The 20,803-nt window shown below is 43.1% G+C and overlaps 1 protein-coding gene across 1 annotated transcript; it reads right to left on the minus strand.

Moving 5' to 3' along the window:
* Nucleotides 1-1,450: 1,450 nt before the first annotated feature.
* On the minus strand, nucleotides 1,451-19,890 carry LOC146679659 (protein NLRC3-like). Its single transcript, XM_085450109.1, has 9 exons — nucleotides 19,200-19,890; nucleotides 18,843-18,944; nucleotides 17,772-17,850; nucleotides 17,424-17,610; nucleotides 15,477-17,295; nucleotides 14,391-14,564; nucleotides 13,950-14,117; nucleotides 5,253-5,299; nucleotides 1,451-5,104 (listed from the first exon to the last, which is right to left on the minus strand). The coding sequence occupies exons 1-9, from the start codon at nucleotides 19,313-19,315 to the stop codon at nucleotides 4,563-4,565; spliced, it is 3,234 nt and encodes a 1,077-aa protein (XP_085306235.1). The 5' UTR covers nucleotides 19,316-19,890; the 3' UTR covers nucleotides 1,451-4,562.
* Between the last annotated feature and the right edge of the window lie 913 nt (nucleotides 19,891-20,803).

Raw genomic sequence — 20,803 nt, forward strand, 5'->3', positions numbered from 1 at the left:
CAGACCCACCAAAGCAACACTCAGCTCACCTCATTCCAGGCGCTGGTCTGCTGGAGACCATGAGCCTTGTTAGTCACACATCAGCACCGTGGTAGGAAACAGCCTCCATCATTTCATTAGATCTGAATGTGGACTGTTTCCCTCTGGATGAACCAAGTCTGTCAAATCTATTGATCCAACACAAACAAACACATTGGCTCACAGTCAGATTGGCTTTGTATGGATGGTGTAACAGGGGGCTGGGAAAGGATGCTGAAAGCTGAATATAACACAGAACAATAACAGGACATATAATAATGTAGAAACATGATCTTCAACAGGCACACTTCTGTTATTCATGATCACAAACACAAAGAACTTGTGCAGCCCTGATATCAGCCCTAATATATGAGTGTGTTTGCCCAAAGACTGAAACAGCATCAACATGACAGCTGTAAGAAATCTTCTCTCAGCCTTGTTTGGCAGAAGATCCCTGCAACAAAGATTGTAGCTGAAAGATGACGTGTGTAAAGTTTGCTCTGTGGGAGGGTCGAGGCTGTTTTTAGACCTTTGATAGTTTCCAATCCAGTTCTGACAGACAGGAATAAAAACAACATCATTAAGATCAGATCATGGAGCTGTTTGCTGCCTTGTTTCTATCTTCACATTACAAGACTTTACTACAATAAAGATGCTGACATGTATCTGTAGCAACAACATCATTGAATCTAGAACAACTGGAGCCAAACCAGTGGCTCTGCTGGGATCACTGGTGAGCCAACACTTCCTTGTTGATGCAGATTTCAGGGCTTCCTTTTGCTCCTCCGTTATAACTGTTCTCTCTTCTCAACACATGATGACACAAAGGAATCAGCAGTGACAAAGATGATGCTGAAGAGAAGCACACACTTCACACATATAACAGAGCAGTGCAGTTACACACACCTCTGCTCGACATCAGGCCTCAAACAAAGACACAAAACACTAACTTGACTCTAAACAGAAGAAACGAGCAGCTGTTTCTGTTCTGAGCTTATTTATATTTGACACACATGCTTCTCTTTGTGCAAACACACATCGCACTATAAGGGTAACCTCGCACACAATGATTGGACAGCACAGTGATGATGCTGGGAGATCCTATACGTAGCAACACAGAAACACTGAGAACTTTAAACAATGATGGAAAGTGTTATAAATGACTTGTTGGCCTCTGATCTGTCACAAACAGCTGAAACGTGTCTCTCATGAGTCACATGAAGGTTTTTGACAGAAAGGACAAAAAGTAGCTGCAGTCAGTTTGTGTCATTTTTATATTTATTCATCTGGGAGAAAAATCTGAGGGACATTAAAATGTGTTTTCAACAGAGACAAGAACATGAATATAACAGAACAGGTAAATGAACATGTTTCAAGTAAACAGCTGGACTGATCAGGTCCAAACACAGAGTGATAAACTTGTCAAACAGCTGTCATATCTTTATATAGAAGCTCTTTATAAATGCTGCTCACTGCAGTCTGTTTACTAATAATGTCAAAGTGTTAGAAACACAGAAACATCAGAATGGTCTTTGTTCACAGAAACCTGTCTGGGATCCTTTGTTGTTCTTTTGATGCAGAGTTACATTATAAATATAAAGAGTTATTTCAGAGTCTCATCAGTTTTCCTGCATGTCTTTATTTAACACATCAGCAGGGCTGAAGCTCTCATGTTAAACACACACTGATCTATGGACACGTTCATGTGTTTCTAACAGAACCAGGCTGTTATCAGCCTGCACTAACATTATGTCACACACACTGAATGTAACAGTGACAGTTTACATCATCACACAATCAGCTGTGATTGTTTCACTGTCATCAAACGAGTCAACAGGAAGTAGAATCAATAGAAACCAATCATTTACTGACAGCATGTCTGATGGAAATAAGTGCAGATTATGTATGAAGTCTAACTGCACACAGTAACTGTGTTACAATAAGGACTTAACAGCGCCCTCTGCTGGAGTGTTTCAGTACTGCGTTAACTAGAATACACCACCTCCTCCTCACACCACCTGCTACAGCTCTACTCTTCTATGACTACAGTCATCCACAGCACTGATGTGAGGTCACATGGTTCATATGTAAGGAGCACAGCTGACCTCAGGTCAGTTTAATGACTGTGAGCAGCAGCTGTGTTATTGTCACTGTGACAGGGAGACACTCTCAGACACAGCGCTCATGTCAGCTTGTTCTCATGCAGGAGGATCAGGAGCTCCATGTTTGTCTTTCTGTTTGAATCATGATGTGTTTGTGCCATCAGAGTCTGTCATGAGTACTCAGGGTTTCACAGCAGCTCTTCTGGATGCTGACGAGGACTCCAACCTCATGTTTCACCTCTCTGAGCTTCTGATGTCTGTGAACACTCGTGTTTCTTCTCTGGGCTCATCTGGACAAAAACACCTTTCTGTGTTTGGCTGCAGCCTCATTCTGACTGACAGGAAGTGTGTTATCCATGAGCTGCACTTCTGTGAGGAAGTTTCCTGCTGTGTTTCCTGTCTGTGGACAAACACGAGTGTTCCAGCTGAGGACTTGCTTCCTTCCACCTGTCCATACAGGACATCACGCTGTCTGCAGCTCTGTAAATGCAGCTCCAGGTCCTTCCACGTGCTGCTCTGTATTTGTGCAGTTTGTAGTGTGTCCTGGGAAACGTAGCACACATGGTGTTCTTCTGCTGTTTCCTCCTTTCACTGAGTGTGAAACACTGACGCTGTGCTGTTGTTCACAGAGGGGAGCTGATTCTAGCTGCAGCTGGACTCTGTCATCTAACTGAATGTGTTGGTGCTGATCACGGGGCTCTGAGGGGGGAGCAGCAGGAGGACTCTGGATGCTGACGTCAGTGTATCTGTGGAAGCTCCCACAGCGTGTCTGTCATTCAATATTGTGCTGTATATTGTATCTATGCAAAGATGAACAGACTGTGTGTTCACTGGTCTCTGTGCTGCAGCTCTGATGTCATCATCACTCCCTCCTCCACCCTCAGCAGTCCCAGCATGCTGCTGTGGTGCACCCCACCCTCACTCTACACCTGAGCCACAGACCACACCCTCCACCTCAATATACACCACAGTTTTCTCTGCTGTGGAAATGAGATCAGGAGGAAATCATCATTATTATTATTTAATAAACGCTCACATTAATGTGGGCTTATTTGTTTCATATTAGAAACATTAGTTGAGTGTTTTTAGTATAAAATGGTCAAAGTCCCTCTTTTTGCTCCTCCCCTCACCTGTGGATGGGCGGTGCTGTTACCGTGGTGACAGCTTGGATGTGTTTCAGTCCTGCCTGGTTATCACTGCAGGAATCTTTCACATTTATTACAGGTAATAACTCTGATTTTTCTGTGTATTATGAACCAAATGTATCCTGATACACACAGAGATGGATGAGCAGAGGTTGTTTTTGCAGTTTATGTAGTTACTATGGACTTAATGCATACATATTATTAAAATTAGGGCTATAACAGTTGTATTGATGTATAGCAACTTGAAATGCTCCCACAAATGGCTCCACAGCATGTAAAAATATAACAAAAGCTCTGGCGGACTTGGTTCTGTGGTCAGTCTTAAAGGGTGAAGTTAAACTCTGTAATCTTCACTGTGTCACAGAGTTCAGTGAGTCCCGTTATTCACAGTATCAATCAGATCATCAGAGAACAGCTGATCAGCAATCAGTGGTGCCAACAGCGCCTCCTGTGGTGAGAGGATGCAATAATGCAATGTAGCATTTTTCCACTCAACACTTGCAGTCATGGAAACTGTCTGTTGGATCTGTGTGACGTTGCTTTCTTGGTTAGAGTTCCTCACAAATGTCCAGATGATTCTTCTAATGAGGCGTCGACCATGTTTGCAGCTCTTTGGAAGAAAACGTCGCCCTTTGCCATCCTTACTTTTCTTTGACTTCTTCAAATGCAGCTGAACTCCAGCTGGTATTTTCTTGGACTTTGCAGCTGTTTCTGGTCATCAGTTCATTCCTGCAAACCTCTGAAGCTGAACAACAATGATGCTGCATTGCTGGCTGATCCCAAAGGTTGATTCTGTTCATCTGGACGTTTTCAGAAACGTTTGCTCACTGATCAGGTGACTTCTTCAGTCTCAGCTGACTGCAGCTTTACAAGCTTACAAACAGCACATTTGCACAATGACTGAAAGCAGCAGCACCTGATATATATGATACTAATATAATACATATACATATATAATCCATACTAATGATGAAGGAACTGAGCTCACAGTCCATTGTTCATTCAGTGAACTACTCAGTTTATTTTGGGCCTCAGAAATGCTCACTCTGTTTGTACATCACTGTCAGCAATAGACTCATTCTGCTGTGTGGACAGGAACACATGTGACATCACTTCCTGCTTGTTTGTGACTGAAGAAGTTTACAAGGAATCATTTAGAAGAGTTTCAAACATCAACTGATTGAATCCATGAATCTGAAAACGTGTTTGTGAGTGAAAGAGACAGACATGTACAGACTGAACTATCTGTTCAACAGTCAGAGTGTTTCTGTAACAGGAGACACTCTTTACACTCCACTCAGCACAGGGACACTGAGCCACCACGACCGACCCATAAACCAGGATAAAGAGTTTGAGTGAATGTGGTGTTGAAGGTGTGGAGGTGGATCAGAGTGTCAGAGGAGACTCTGTAGAAGGACAGAGTGCCAGCAGGACAGTCCACATACACTGCTGCTCTGTTAGAGACAGAGGAGGAGGAGGAGGAAGAGGAGGAGATGGATGTTAGTCTGTTATTGTGCCTGACAGACTGAGGACCATCATCAGAGCAGATCAGACTCCAGGACTGATCATTGTGTCCAAACCAACAGTCAGCACTGCCTCCTTTCCTTCTGATGCTTCTGTAACTCACTGATATATAAACGCTTCCTCTCCACTCGACCTCCCAGTAACAGCGACCAGTCAGACCATTTCTACACAGCAGCTGAGTATTAAAAACATCAAATCTGTCTGGATGATCAGGATATGACTGAACCTCCTCCACACGTGTCACCTTCCTGTTGTTGTCAGACAGTTGGAGCTTTGTGTTCACTGTGTTTGTGTCGATTGTGAGTTGACAGGAATCTGATGGAGAGAACAAACACAATCCAGCTGCAGTTATTGATCCATCATCTGTTCATTGATTGACACTTTGATGATGACTCCTGACATGATGAAGATGGTTGAATGTGTGCTGCTTTGTTTTCATGAATCCCATTAAAAACACACTTACACTTCCTCAGACCTGGTCTCAACCATCGGACTCCAGCAGGCTCCACCCTGAAAGGAGGAGGGGGGTCAGAGCAGCACAGTCAGCATGCACACATGGACATTACATGGCTCTCACACACACACTGTTACACACTGAGCTCAAAGCTCGGCTCCACTGTTTTATTCAAAGAAATCTACATTTATTTATCAGCACATTTAAAAACAGCTTGAGCCAAAGTGCTGCACAGAGTAGAGAGAAAATAGGAAACATACACAGTAATGACTATAAAGACTGGTCAGGATTGAAAGCTACAGAGTACAAATGTGTTTCCAACCGGCTTTTAAAAATGTCCAGTGTTGGTGACGACCTGATGTGAAGGGCGACTGTTCCAGAGTTTGGCTGCAGCCATCGATAAAGCTCACCTCTGTTTTTATGTCTAGTTCTGGTCAGAAGCTGCTTATCTGCAGACCTGAGGGCTCCACTTGGATTCTTTTGTTAAAGAGAGATAAGATGGAGCCAATCCATTCACAGATTTAAAGACAACCAGATCTGGAAGTGGATTCTACCACGTACTGGTAACCAGTGGAAAAAGCTGGTGATGGGTCGTCTAGCACAGACCCACCGCTGGAACCAGACAATTGATGAGGGAGAGAACTGTGACAGCGCCGTTCCTTCACTTGACCTCAGTCGCTCTCGTCTGCTCCCTCGTAACACTGCTCTTTATTGAGCTTACATGAATATGCACAAGTTCATTATGACGTCTTACACAGGTATGAACAAAGAGTACCAGTCTGTGCATAGTGTGTGTGTGTGTGTGTGTGTGTGTGTCTGTGTGTGTGTGTGTCTGTGTGTGTGTGTCTGTGTGTGTCTGTGTGTGTGTGTGTGTGTCTGCGTGCGTGCGTGCGTGTGCGTGCGTGTGTGTGTGTGTGTCTGTGTGTGTGTGTCTGTGTGTGTGTGTGTCTGTGTCTGTGTGTGTCTGTGTGTCTGTGTGTGTGTGTGTGTCTGTGTGTGTGTGTGTGTGTGCGTGTGTGTGCGTGTCTGTGTGTGTGTCTGTGTGTGTGTGTGTGTGTGTGTCTGTCTGTGTGTGTGTGTGTGTGTGTGCGTGTGTGCGTCTGTCTGTGTGTGTCTGTGTGTGTGTGTGTGTGTGTGTGTCTGTGTGTGTGTGTGTGTGTGTGTGTGTGTGTGTGTGTCTGTCTGTGTGTGTCTGTGTGTGTGTGTGTGTGTCTGTCTGTGTGTGTCTGTGTCTGTGTGTGTGTGTGTTCCAGATGTGACCCTGTGACCCCAAAGCTGGTGCTAAGAGTCCAGCGGTCCCCCTAACAAAGGGCTCTTATACTTAACCAGACACAGAGTAGGTGTCCTCCTACACCAGGGGTCTCAAACTCGTGGCCCGCGGGCCAATTGCGGCCCGCAGGACGATAGTTTTTGGCCCCACCTTAATATGAAAATGTAATGTTAGTTTGATAATGTATGACACTTTACAGTGTTGTGGGCGGAGCTGAATTAACCCACCAATCAGGGTGGGATATGGATCTCAGGGGACACCAGCCGGGCTTGATGCAAGCAGGGAAACATTTCTCAATGAGTCAAAGTTCCAGCAGCGTTGCCCTGGAGTGTTTCTTTCTTTCCTGTGCCTGGCTGGCTTCCTCCTTTCTATTGGGCAAACGCCGACATTCGCCCCAGCGCGCTGCGTTCACAACACTTCAAAAAAAGTTGTTTTTTTAAGTTGCTGCCCAGCGGGACATTATACGTATATAGATTTATACACACGTCAGTGGGATTTAAAGTTATTTTTCCACAGAGAGAGATCTCATATTAACTCTCACAGTGATGCGTAGGCGGCGGATAAAAGAAAAGTCATGAACTCAATGCAGCCCAATTTAGTCTGCAGTCACATAGCGACACCTGTTCATCGGCAACAACAGTCCCCGGTAACCCGGACTAATTATAGGGTCGCACCGTAATTTGTGGCTCCATGTTTTTATTTGCATCACTGCGTTTGCATTGCAGCAAACATGAACATTACATATATTTCAATATAATGTAAAAGCAGTCAAAACAACTAACATCAGAAACAGCTGATGTTATTTGTTATATGTCACGGTGTCATTTCCGCTTCTTTCTCCTGTAACAACAGCCCGGCGCCGTGAGCAGTCGCCTTTTTTGCGCTCGCTATCCCTGCACTTTCTACCATCTGCAAACGCCACGGTGTTCGTGTCGTCATGACAGACATGAACATCGAGCGTAAAAACAAAGGAGACTGCTACCGGCTTTTTATCTGCCGATCGCCGTGCTACGGTTGCAAGAAAAAGAAGCAGAAATGACGTTCTCTACGCGTTGAGACGTTCCCCGTCCGTCGGCTAAACGCTTGATTGAAACTTCAATGCGACAGTGACACCAAGTAGAATTATAAATGTCACATAGCCCCAAACATGTCTTTTTCAAAGCCTGCGGTGAAGAGAAAGGTTGGTGATGAGCACCGACAATTTCAGGAAAAGTGGGAAATGCAATATTTCTTTGTTGAGCACAGGGGCACCCCGACCTGTCTTATTTGCACAGAGAAAGTTGCGCTGCACAAGGAATACAATTTGAAACGTCATTACACAACTAGACATGCTGAGCTGGATGCAGAATACCAGGGAGACGAGAGAGCGAACCGGGTTGCCAGTCTTAAAACAGATCTACTGAGGAAGCAAGATTTCTCCAAGAAAGCAACCAAAGAGAATAATGCAGCAGTCGGAGCCACGTGGTTAGTGAGATGATTGCTAAAGCAGGGAAGCCATTCACAGAAGGTGCATTTGTCTAAAAGTGCATATTGCAGGCTGCAAATATAGTCTGTCCGGGAAAGAAAGGTCAGTTTAGCAACATCAGCCTTTCTGCCAACACCGCAGCAGATCGCATTTCTGACCTGTCAAGTGACATTTATGACCAACTGTGTGAGAAAGCCAAATGTTTCAGTGTATACTCAGTCGCTCTTGATGAGACCACAGACATCACCGACACTGCCCAGCTCCCAATGTATGTCCGTGGTGTTGATGACAGTTTTGAAGTGATGGAGGAGCTGCTCACAGTAATTCCAATGCATGGCCAGACCACCGCTCAGCAGATATTTACAAGCTGTGTGATGCCATTGAGAATGTTGGTTTGCCATGGAAGAGGTTTGTTGGAATAACAACAGATGGAGCGCCATCAATGACAGGGAGGAAACATGGACTGGTGGCACAAAACAAACTGGAAGAGGAAGGCGTGGAGGAGGCCATTGCTCTGCACTGCATCATCCATCAGCAGGTCCTTTGCAGCAAATGCCTGAAGTTTGACAATGTGATGTCTATTGTTGTGAAATGCATCAACCAAATCAGATCCAGGGGCTTAAAGCACCGAAGGTTCTGTGCTTTTTTAGAGGAAATGGAGTCAGAATATGGGGATGTGCTCGACTTCACTGAGGTACGTTGGCTCAGCAGGGGAAATGTATTAAAGAGACTTTTTGAGTTGAGAGCAGAAGTGAAGCCTTCATGGAGAAGGATGGAGTTAGTGTTCCTGTGCTAACTGATCCCAAATGGCTCATGGACTCAGCTTTTCTTGTTGATATGACACATGAGCTTAATGTACTGAACAAGACGTTACAAGGCCAGGGGCAACTTGTCAGTGCTGCAAGTAGGCAAGAGAAGCCATGTTCAGAAGAACAGTTCATTTTCTCCAGTGTTCCATTCATGTTCAGAAGAAGGTTATAGAACTGTTAATACAGACATTTCAATCTAAATACAGCAGATATAGAAGACTGAAAGAAACACACAAGTTCACTGACTAAAAATATCTTATTATTATTTTATTTATGTATTACAGATTGATTTATTTTCTTATTAATTCTTAATTTGTTTATTTATTTTTCATATTTTGTATTAAAAAATAAAAATAAAGAGATTTGAGAAGATTGGAATTTTTTAACCATGTCTTTCTTGTGGAAAACCTAATGCGGCCCAGCCTCACCCAGACTCTGCCTGCAGCGGCCCCCAGCTAAATTGAGTTTGAGACCCCTGTCCTACACCATAAATCAGTAAGAGAGGGTACGACCTCTCTCATGGCCCCAAGTGGTGTGTGCATGCCAGAGCACTCTGGAAGGCACACAGAGTCTTTACAGACTACTAAGGATCAAACCTCTATCATCATGCAATCGATTATACAACTCTAAGCATATATGAGTAAATATTTCTAAGCATAAATGACAATCAACAATATAAACCTTACAGCTGGTTTTAATAACAGAATTTATTGGTTTCTCAAACGAGAAAGAGCTATCGAGAAACACTCCTAAATCTTTAGTTCTGAACTTTTCCAGTGGGCCAAGGTCGACATTATCTGCTAATGCTAGATAGGCTGTCGTTATTAACTAATGCTAATTTGATGTGAATTAGCATTATGCACTAATGCTAACACTTTTTAACAATGTGAGTAGCTAATGCTAACACTATTTCCCTTAACTTTATAACATTGTGAACGGCTAATGCTAACACTCTTTTCCCTAGCATTACAACATCTGAGCTGCTAATGCTAAGTAGGCCGCCATTAGCACCTACGTCTATCCATCCATCCATCCATCCATTCGCTTCCGCTTATCCTTTTCAGGGTCGCGGGGGGCGCTGGAGCCTATGCCAGCTGTCATAGGGCGAAAGGCGGGGTACACCCTGGACAGGTCGCCAGTCTGTCGCAGGGCTAACACACAGGGACAGACAACCATTCACACTCACATTCACTCGCACATTCACACCTAGTGGCAATTTGGATTATCCAATTAACCTATCCCCACAAGCTGCATGTCATTGGACGGTGGGAGGAAGCCGGAGTACCCGGAGGGAACCCACGCAAACACGGGGAGAACATGCAAACTCCACACAGAAAGACCCCGGCCTGATGGTGGAATTGAACTCAGGACCTTCTTGCTGTGCGGCAACAGTGCTAACCATCGTGCCACCGTGCTGCCCACCTACGTCTAATTTAAGGCAAATACGCATTAGAACCTAATGCTCATATCGTTTTCCTTTGCTTTATAGCAATGTGAGCAGCTACTGCTAAATAGCATTAGCTAATAACAGCAGTCTAATTTAATGCAAGTTAGCATCATTTGCATTATAACGATGTGAGGAGTTAATGCTAAGTATGCTGCCATTAGTGGCTAATTCTAATTAGGGGTGAATAATTATTACAAGCTAATGCTAATATCGTTTTCTCTTCCCTTTTAACAATGTGAGCAGCTAGTGCTAGGTAGGCTGAAGCTAGCAGCTAATGCTAAAGCTAAAGATAATTTGATGTGAATTAGCATTACATTAGTGAGGAGTTAATGCTAAGTAGACTGCCATTAGCAGGTAATGCTAATTTAAGGTTAATAGGAATTGGCATCTAATGCTAATACCATATTTTCTTGCTTTAACCCTTTAAAACTGGTCAGAGTGGGCACACTCCGATTTGCGCAACTATTTTTAAATCCCGGTAGCACTGTAATCACGTGAGCTAGCGCAATAATTTTTTTTGCATATGAAACCTGAGGAGTTGTATTTACATCTTATGCCATCAGCTTGTCCTAGGTTACAGTTTCCTTCCACATATGCTTAGGACTCATATTGCTCTGCTGGAAATAGTTTATTTTGATGCATATGCTGTTATTTTGCAAATTTGCAGTATAATATTTATTTTCGTTTTTCCTGCAGTATATAAAAATTGGTGTATTTCAAAAATAAAACTATGAAGGCACTCAAAATAAATTTCCTGAGGTGGGAAACTATTTTGTGCAACTTTTTTGTATTTACAGTTTTGAGGGATAAGCCTCTTAAATTTCTCTAACTAGAAATATATGTTAAAAAAACAAAAACGATTTTCAATTTTTTTGTAGTTTATTGCACTTTTTTGCAATTTATGTAATTACTATGCACTTAATACATACATATTATTAAAATTTAGGCTGTAATGGTTGTATTGATGTATAGCAACTTGAAATGCTCCCAAAAATGGCTCTACAGCATGTAAAAATATAATATAAGCTCTGGCGGACTTGGTTCTATGGTAGGTCTTAAAGGGTTAAATCAATATCAGTAGCTAATCCGATTGCTCAGTCTGACGTCAGGTGAAGTCATTTTTATGCATTTAAGAGCTGTGTTGAATTCAACATTACAAACTGAACATTAGAACTATCCTCTTCTCCAGGATTTTCCTGATTTAACATTTCAATATGACATTTCCAGCGCTTTGTTTTCTCTGCTCACAGACAACACAGATACACGCATGTATATACAGCCCACGTCCAGCTCTGCATGCACTCCTGCTCCATTTCTATAGAGAATAAACAACGTAACACAATCATTCTCCATTGTTTTCAACTCAACCAGCTGCATTTAATGAAGGAGTTTGAATTTACTTTACAACAGCTGCTGTTGTTTCCTGTCTGCATTCATGTTCTTAACTGTACTCCACACATTCTGAACTGGTGTACCGTAATTGTCGGGCTATAAGCCGCTACTTTTTGCACAAGCTTTGAGCCCTGCGGCTTTTAGTCAGGTGCGGCTTTTCTATGGATTGTCCATGAGCGGATTTGTTTTGTTTGTTCCGCTGTTGTACGGCACTACGTTGCCTGGCGGAAGGATCGGGGTTCAAGAGTGGTATGTTGGTCACATGTCCATCCGTCAGGCAACGTAGTGCAGTACGAGGTAGCGCGAAAAACAAACTTCAAAGTAGCGCTACCCGTTCAGCTGGAGGCCTGGATGATGAGCGGCGATAAACTTGCAAAAAGCAAGTTATGCCCAACTCCACCATTGGATTCTGACAGCGTGGAAAAGTGTGAAAACATCCACGATCACCAACAGATTTCGAAGGGCTGAATGCTGCATGATGGAGAGGAGGACACCGCCACGGCCCTTCTGAGGGTGTTCGACTCTGACACTGACAACGAGGATTTCTTTGGTTTTGAAAGTGACAACGAAAGAAAGAAGCTGAGAGTGGATGACGAAGCCACCCTGAGCCTGTTTGTTTCCGACACTGGAGGAGAGGACTTTGGTGGTTTTAGTGCGCAGGAAGATGGTGGTGAATGACTGACTTTTCTTCTTGTTAAAGCCGTGTCACTGCACCTGAGCCTAAAAGGTAGTCCGAATCTATTGTTCTGGTGTGCTGTAGGTTATTGTTATGTACTACATTTGTTACTCATTTATGAAGCACAGTACATGTTTTGTACTTGTAATTACCGCTACTTGTACATATACCTAAAAAGTTATACAAATATGTACCCATAACTTGTTTTTCAAAATATTAATAAAAGGGGTGTGTCTCCAAACAGCCATCTCTTTCCTGACAATTCGCTTTGTGCATATTCTCTTACATATGATAAGTCAACATTGAAACACCTGCGGCTTTTAGTCAGGTGCGGCTAATGTATGTACAAAACAGGATTTTCCCCTGATTTTAGCTTGTGCGGCTAATATTCAGGTGCGCTCTGTAGTCCGGGAAATATGGTAGTTCTTCCTAAAGTACTGCAGTATTCCTGCCAGTACATCCTTTTAGTTTTCCTAACTGTTTCCTCTGATGCTCGTTGCTATTCTTTCCTCAATGCAAATTCATGCTAAGCTCCTCCATATGTTTGTAGTTCCCCACTTGCTTTGGTTTCTTAGCTCTGATTCTCTCAAATTTATCCTTGAAATCATTTACTGGCATCTCTCCCTCTCACTCCCACTATCCCCAGAACACCAGAGTATTCATCTCCTGGTTTATCCTATGGCCTCTTTGCATTTTCTCCAATCATCCCTGTTTCTAGAGTCTCACCCCATCTGCAGGCAGTCCAAGAGAAACTGCCTCTGCCATTTTCTTCTTCTTAATCTTTGATTTTTCTCTTCACTTTCTCCATTGGGTCTTCTTAGACGCACTTTCCAGAAAGCAGCAACATTTTTTGTGCCCCATTTTTCAAATTGTGCATCTTACTTCAGCTTAATGTGTTTCCTGTTTTGTTTTTACACAGGTCATGTAAAAGAAATCCTACCAGAGACTCGACAAAGCTGAACTGAAAGACAGCACAGGCAATAAATCAGAGCAGCACAGAACTTAAGCTCATGGTCCATAGAAGCTGGGCTCTACAGGTGTACCAGGACAAGCTTAGTGTAAGTCCCTCGAAAAAGTTTCACTTGTGCTGTTTCGGTGTAAATTACTGGTTTGTTTGAACAATTTCATCAGCTGAACCATAAATACTCCAAAACAATTTCTTTGTGACTCAGTGTGATTTTTCATTTTGTAATATTAGCATGTCAAACTCTACATTCTCTACACAGATGAGAAATGAAGTGTATTTAATAATAAAAGTTATCTCTCAGAGACAAAGTTAGTGTCTCATTCAGGTCTGTATCTGAGTAGCCTCAGACACATGCAGTGCTCATATTTTCTGTTTTGTGTGTCACTCAGACCTCTTCCTGACAGGGGCAGCAATTTCATTTAAAGTCCCATTCACTGATACAGGCTGCTGGAGCTCCAACCAGGAGGGTACACACATGATCCAGGGAAAAAAATTATATATGGTCTCTTAGATAAATATTAAGAGGTCCTGTGTTTTACTAAAAAATCAAAGTAGTAAAACACAGGACCTTTGGGTTAGATATAAGGTGATTTGACAAATCATGTCTGTTGTAAATGAGTAAGCCATTTATCGACCTGACTCAGGTTTTAAATCATCATCAGAAAAGACTGAATCCTGACCTGAGAATTGTACACTTTGGACTCTCCACTGCAGAAAATAGAAGCTTCAGTCCTGAATCCTGCAGGTTGTTGTTACCCAGATCCAGCTCTGTCAGACGGGAGGACTGGGAGCTCAGGACTGAGGACAGAGCTTCACAGCTTCTGTCTGACAGGTTACAGCCACTCAGTCTGAAGAAAGGATGACAAGAAGACATGAAACACTTGTGTTAAAGTATATTCATGGTGCCATGAGGAGCTACTACATTTACAATATTTCAACACTGTTTCAGGACATGCTGGAATCCTTATTGCCTCATGTTACAAAAGACAAATGTGGCAGTTTACTGTGATTTGGATGGATTCATTAAAAAAACAAAACATAAACACTGTTAATTTTTTCCAAATGAAATTGATTAAATGATGTTAATTGATGAAAAAAAAATCGATATCGCTTGATCTGACCTCAGCGTTTCCAGTTTGCAGTATTGACTCTTCATCCCAGCAGACAGAAGCTTCACTCCTGAATCCTGCAGGTTGTTGTTACCCAGGTCCAGCTCTGTCAGACGGGAGGACTGGGAGCTCAGGACTGAGGACAGAGCTTCACAGCTTCTGTCTGACAGGTTACAGCCACTCAGTCTGAAATCAAGGTGGAAGGGAGACAAGATCAACCAAACAAATCAGAGCTTTATTGCTTTTTTATTGTTTTTAAGCAGAAATCAGTGAGGTGCTGGTAGATTCTGTTCTTTTGGTTTATTACCCAACAACACACACATACACTAATATTTGTGACTTTTGTAATAGTAGCATTTACAATGCAAAGCAACAGCGATCACAGATTGAAGGGGCCTGAATAAAACTACAATGCAGTGATTTTTAAGATGACCTGTTCTTCCAATTTCCAACAACAGATTTCTCCAACCTTACAGTTAAAAATAATTCTTTATCTCATACTGAATCTTGGTGCACCTCCCCCAGTTTATTAAAATGAAGAGGTACTGAAGTTGCTGTAAGTGATGTGTGATGCCACTGATTTCCTTCCTGATCCAATACAAAGTAAAATTCAGGCTGGTATCTGCGATACTGATGAAAACTATTCCTTCAGAATCAATACAAGACATCATAAGAAAATATGATGTTTTGTATAACATAAAAAGCCTGAATTTTAAAATATTCAGTTAATAATCAAAAACAGATGTGACTGAAAATAATAAAACTGAGAAACATTTTATGGCCATTCGATCCTTTTACAACCATTGCAAGAGCTTGGTTGGCATAGCCGGCAATACGTTGGATAGTAATAAGTCCGGTGGGTGATGGGCTCCACCAGGGCTGCCCTTTGTCACCGATTCTGTTCATAAATTTTATGTTTAAAGGCTGTATCAAAAGTTCATTCAAGTTACAATATTGTGGTCAAAAGTTCTCCTTTTTTCTTTTATACTATACAACTACTCTGGCTCATGGTTTTAGGACATGGATCTGTCATGGAAGAAATCTATGACCACTTTTAATCAACATTTTAAAAATAAACATGATCACAGATTTACTCACAGAGCCTTGTTGGAGGCTTTGACCACTGGCAGCAGCCTCAGAAGAGCCTCCTCTGAAGCAGAGTATTTCTTCAGGTCAAACACATCCAGATCTTCTTCTGATGACAGTAAGATGAAGACCAGAGCTGACCACTGAGTAGGAGACAGTTTATCTGTGGAGAGACGTCCTGATCTCAGGGACTGTTGGATCTCCTCCACTAGAGAACGATCATTCAGTTCATTCAGACAGTGGATCAGATTGATGCTTTTCTCTGCAGACAGATTCTCACTGAGCTTCTCCTTGATGTACTGGACTGTTTCCTGATTGGTCTGTGAGCTACTTCCTGTCTGTGTCAGCAGACATCGTAGGAGAGTCTGATTGGTCTGCAGTGAAAGACCCAGGAGGAAGCGGAGGAACAAGTCCAGGTGTCCATTTGGACTCTGTAAGGCCTTGTTCACAGCACTCTGATAAAGATGTATTTTCTCTGGAAATGGTTTAAACCACAGCATAAACTGGAAAGGCCACCAAGAGCCTCTTGTTTGTTGTTCTTCCAGCAGATTGAGTCCAGTGTTGCTGAAGGTCAGATGGACATGAAGAGCAGCCAGAAACTCCTGAACACTCAGATGGATGAAGCAGAACACCTTGTCCTGGTACAGTCCGCTCTCCTCTTTAAAGATCTGTGTGAACACTCCTGAGTACACTGAGGCTGCTCTGATATCGATGCCACACTCTGTCAGGTCTGATTCATAGAAGATCAGGTTTCCTTTCTGCAGCTGATCAAAAGCCAGTTTTCCCAGAGACTCCATCATCGTCCTGCTCTCTGGACTCCAGTGTGGATCTGTCTCAGCTCCTCCATCATACTTGACCTTCTTCACTTTGGCCTGAACCACCAGGAAGTGGATGTACATCTCAGTCAGGGTCTTGGGCAGCTGTCCTCCCTCTCTGGTTTCCAGCACATCCTCCAGAACTGTAGCAGTGATCCAGCAGAAGACTGGGATGTGACACATGATGTGGAGGCTTCGTGATGTCTTGATGTGGGAGATGATCCTGCTGGCCTGCTCCTCATCTCTGAATCTCTTCCTGAAGTACTCCTCCTTCTGTGGGTCAGTGAACCCTCTGACCTCTGTCACCATGCCAACACAGTCAGGAGGGATCTGATTGGCTGCTGCAGGTCGTGTGGTTATCCAGAGGCGAGCAGAGGGAAGCAGTTTCCCCCTGATGAGGTTTATCAGCAGCACATCCACTGAGGTGGACTTTCTAGGGTCAGTTAGGATTGTAGTTTTGTGGAAGTCCAGAGGAAGTCGACACTCATCCAGACCATCAAAGATGAACACAACCTGGAAGTCTTCAAAGCTGCAGATTCCTGCTTCTTTGGTTTCAGTAAAGAAGCGATGAACAAGTCCCACCAAGCTGAACTTTTCCTCTTTCAGCACATTCAGCTCTCTGAAAGTGAATGGAAATATGAACTGGATGTCCCGGTTGGCTTTGTCTTCAGCCCAGTCCAGGCTGTATTTCTGTGTTAAGACTGTTTTCCCAATGCCAGCCACTCCCTTTGTCAGCACTGTTCTGATTGGTTCGTCTCTTCCAGGTGAGGCTTTAAAGATGTCTTCTTGTCTGATGGTTGTTTCTGGTCTGTCTGGTTTCCTGGATGCTGTTTCAATCTGTCTGACCTCATGTTCATCATTGACCTCTGCAGTCCCTCCCTCTGTGATGTAGAGCTCTGTGTAGATCTGATTCAGGAGGGTTGGGTTTCCTGCTTTAGCGATGCCCTCAAACACACACTGGAACTTCTTCTTCAGGGTGGATTTAAGGTTACGATGACAAACTGCAGCTTGAAGTTCTGATAGAGAAGAAAAATAAACACTCAATTCCAAAAAGAACTAATCTTTAAAACACGTTGCTCCATCTTCCATCTCTGGAAAATGTTCATTTATCCAGCAGCTTAAATCTTTAGATAAATCCTCTTACTGCTCTGCAGACGGTCAGCCAGCTCCTCCTGCTTCATTCTCCTCAGGAAGTCCACTGTGATCTTCACAAACGCCTCTCTGCTGCTGCTCCTCTGACTCTCTAAGCATTCTGGGTAACCTGGACTCAGAACCTTCTGGATCTCCTTCAGCTCGTTCTTCACAAAAGTGATGATGTTGTCCTCCAGCAGCTGGAACAGAATATTTATGAATGAGCCAATCAGACTGAAATCATGGAGCCAAACATCAGATCCATGTTGGACACACTGACGATCCACTGGTCTACAAAGAGCAGCATGGAGATGACTGTGAACAGAACAGATGTAACAGTAGTTGTTGTACATGTACAGACCATAAATATGGAGTCCAGCTGTGTTTGATGCTGCTGGGCAGACTGACCACTGGGAACCTCTGAGCTCTGCTGGTCCACTCTGTGGAGGAACCATGAAGGATTAGATCAACACAGGATAAAGATCCAGGAGTTTCTGCTCAAATAACTTCATCTGAATCAAGTCTGTCAAGTTTTAAACTCTCAGATTGTGAACATATCAGTAATTTTCAGTCTGTTTTCATGGACGTCCTTTCAGTGGTGATGTCAGGGATGATTTTGAAGAAGCTCATCAAACTGAACCATCAGCAGATCACTGCTCCAAAACCAGAACATGATCCGAGTCTCCCTCCACCACCAGAACACCAGCTTTACTAACGTGGTAGATCAGTGTAGTACAGATCAATAACTGATGAGTCATTTGATCAAAATCACTGAGTGCTTCACGTCTGACCCTCTGATGCTTCTGTAGACATTTTGCATATTTAATGAATGTCTGACAGTTTTACATTCATTCTATGAACACAGTGGAAATGTTGTGTTATAGTCTCCATGTTGTTTCCAGCATCATAAATTCTTAAGTTCAGAAAATTAGATTCTTTCTTCACAGCTGAAAAACAACAACATTTATTCTCTATTGAAATCTGCATCGTCCACTCCAAAGGTCACAATCTGAAGGTAACATCTGGTTTTGTTCCCTGTGGTTAACTCTGAGCATCAGTATGGTGGGATTTATCCACTACATCCACACCACTGTGGTTCAGTGTTGTCCTGATGGAGTAACAGCAGCCAGTATGATCCAGGCTTTAGCTGCTGGGTCTCTGTGTGACCTCTCAGACTGTTTAACAGATCAGACACAAAGAGAATCAGAGCAGCTCTGTTCTTTAAAGACAAACATGAACCCACTCAGGTCACACTTTCCCCACAGATATGAGCATCACTGTCCTCAAACAGCAAATGACCAAGTCGAACATTTGGATCTTTTCTCTTTCATTGTTTTCTTTTTAATGAATCTTTGTAACAATCTGAGGATGTTTCAGGTCATATTTATCCAGGAAACACAAACATGTAAAGGAGTCATCACAGCTCTCTGACCTCGTTGCTCCAGGTTCACCACTGAAGAGTGGAGGTAGACCTTTGGACCAGTCACTCCTCACAGACGGACAGCTGGACCCTGCAGACTGTGACCTCTGACCTCTGCAGACACAAACATGATTGAAGCAGCTGTGATCACACAGACTGCAGATAATGCAGCTGTTTCCTGTCAGTAACATCCTCTTAGATTAGAGTTCAGCTTTTTACAGGAAAACTGGACAAAACTGATTTTTGTTACAAACTCATTTTCATTTCCTCTCAGCTCACAAACACAGTCAGACAATCAACCAGAGTCAACACTGATTATAATGTCAGTGCAGAATTATTTCTGTTACTCAGTGAGTTCAGCTCTCTGACCTCGTTGCTCCAGGTTCACCACTGAAGCCTGGATTTTCATCTTTGGACCGGTCACTCCTCACAGACGGACAGCTGGACCCTGCAGACTCTGCTCTGTCCTCCTCTTCCTCCATCATCTTCTTCAGTCAGTCTGAGAGGTAAACCACAAACACTCAGTGAGTTCACATTAACAGGAGGAACTGAGTTACAGTCGCTGACCTCTGACCTGTCATGTGACCATGAAACCAGGTCAATATGTCTGTAGGTTCAGTCATCCAGGTCATGTGATCTAAGGAGCTTGGAGAGAAAAGAGACGTCTTTAAGTTTCTGGAAGACGTTTCATCTGAGAAGCTTCTTCAGCTCTAAAACCAAACGGTGGAGAGTCCCAGATATTTAAACCTGAGAGGGAAAGAAAGCATGTCGCTGACCCACCACTGATGTTATTTCAAGGAGGAAACTGAGAGCCTTTGCACCAGGAGCACAAACATCAGCTCCAGCAATGATCCACTGATGTGTTTTTATTCCATGTATGAATGTTGTTATTGACAGAGATGACGTTTGTGTGTCAGTGATGCAGTGACTGTTGTTGTTACCTGTACAGGCTGGTTAGACTCTATGAAACAGATCATACAGATCTCTGCATGTTAGAAGAGACTATTAAAGGTCATGAATGAGACAAAGGCAGGGAGGCGTCCTTTACAGCTAAACAGCAGAGTGAGAGAACAGCCAGCACCTCTACATTTATCACATTATACAGCACATGTATGATACTGACAGGGATGAGAAGAATTTAGTGATTCTGATCCCATCATTGATATTACTTATTGATTCTCAGTAGCTCTGCTCTGACAGTCACCACCATCACTGAGCAGCATATCAAAGACATTTGTGCACATTAACTGCATGTTGTGGCTCAAATGTTTGTGCATGTTGGAGGCATTTCCTCTTTGTTGTGATCAGTGTTGGTCATTACTCAAAACAGTCATTATTACACATATTACACAGAACACTTTGATTAAAAGTAATGGAGTACGTTACTTCATTACTCCTCATAATATTACTTTGATGTTACTGTGTGAAATGAACAAATGAGCATGTAACAACATAAAGCTGAGGTACAGCCCCACACACCAACACAGATCCTGATGAGGTCACGTGATGTTTCTCTGAGTGTTTATGAACACAAATCAAAGATGAAACAGCACAAAGACACTTCAAAGTGATTCTACTGTAGAAACATGAACAGGTAGAAACCTGCAGCCTGACTGCTCATCACTTTGTTACCTGTTCAAGTTCAGCAGCAGCAGCTCACTTTATCACGGTGCTGGTCTGGGGTCAGTGTTTACTCAGCTTTAACTAGTGATGTGACGTTCTGTATCGAGGCTTCGAAGCGTGTGTTGAGTAATGGAGGGGGCGTTTCCGCGAAGCGCGTATCGAGGCTTGCTTCATTTATGGGAGGAGCTGAAAATGATGACGTCCGAAGCCTCGCTGCCCGGCTGTACCACGTGACTGGTTCAGGAAGCGGTTCGAACTTTGCCGCGAGCTATGACAGCGATATAAACCCCTCAGACAAAATGTGGGCGTTTGATGGAGAGTTGCGGTTAGTGAGAGTTAGAGACAGTTTA

The sequence above is a fragment of the Copadichromis virginalis genome, unplaced genomic scaffold (genome assembly GCF_057382275.1).
Source record: "Copadichromis virginalis isolate Kocher_CV1m ecotype Utaka unplaced genomic scaffold, C_Virginalis_male_GT1.1 unmapped_scaffold_1, whole genome shotgun sequence".
Taxonomy (NCBI): Eukaryota; Metazoa; Chordata; class Actinopteri; order Cichliformes; family Cichlidae; genus Copadichromis; species Copadichromis virginalis.

Bases quoted from the DNA above. Each gene is read 5' to 3' on its own strand.
- LOC146679659 (XM_085450109.1), bottom strand. From the start codon at position 19,315: ATGATGGAGGAAGAGGAGGACAGAGCAGAGTCTGCAGGGTCCAGCTGT. The intron at 17,851-18,842 runs GTCAGAGAGCTG...GTTCCTCCACAG, and splicing joins GGTGAACCTGGAGCAACGAG to AGTGGACCAGCAGAGCTCAG. The intron at 14,118-14,390 runs GTCAGATCAAGC...TCCTTTCTTCAG, and splicing joins TGCAAACTGGAAACGCTGAG to ACTGAGTGGCTGTAACCTGT.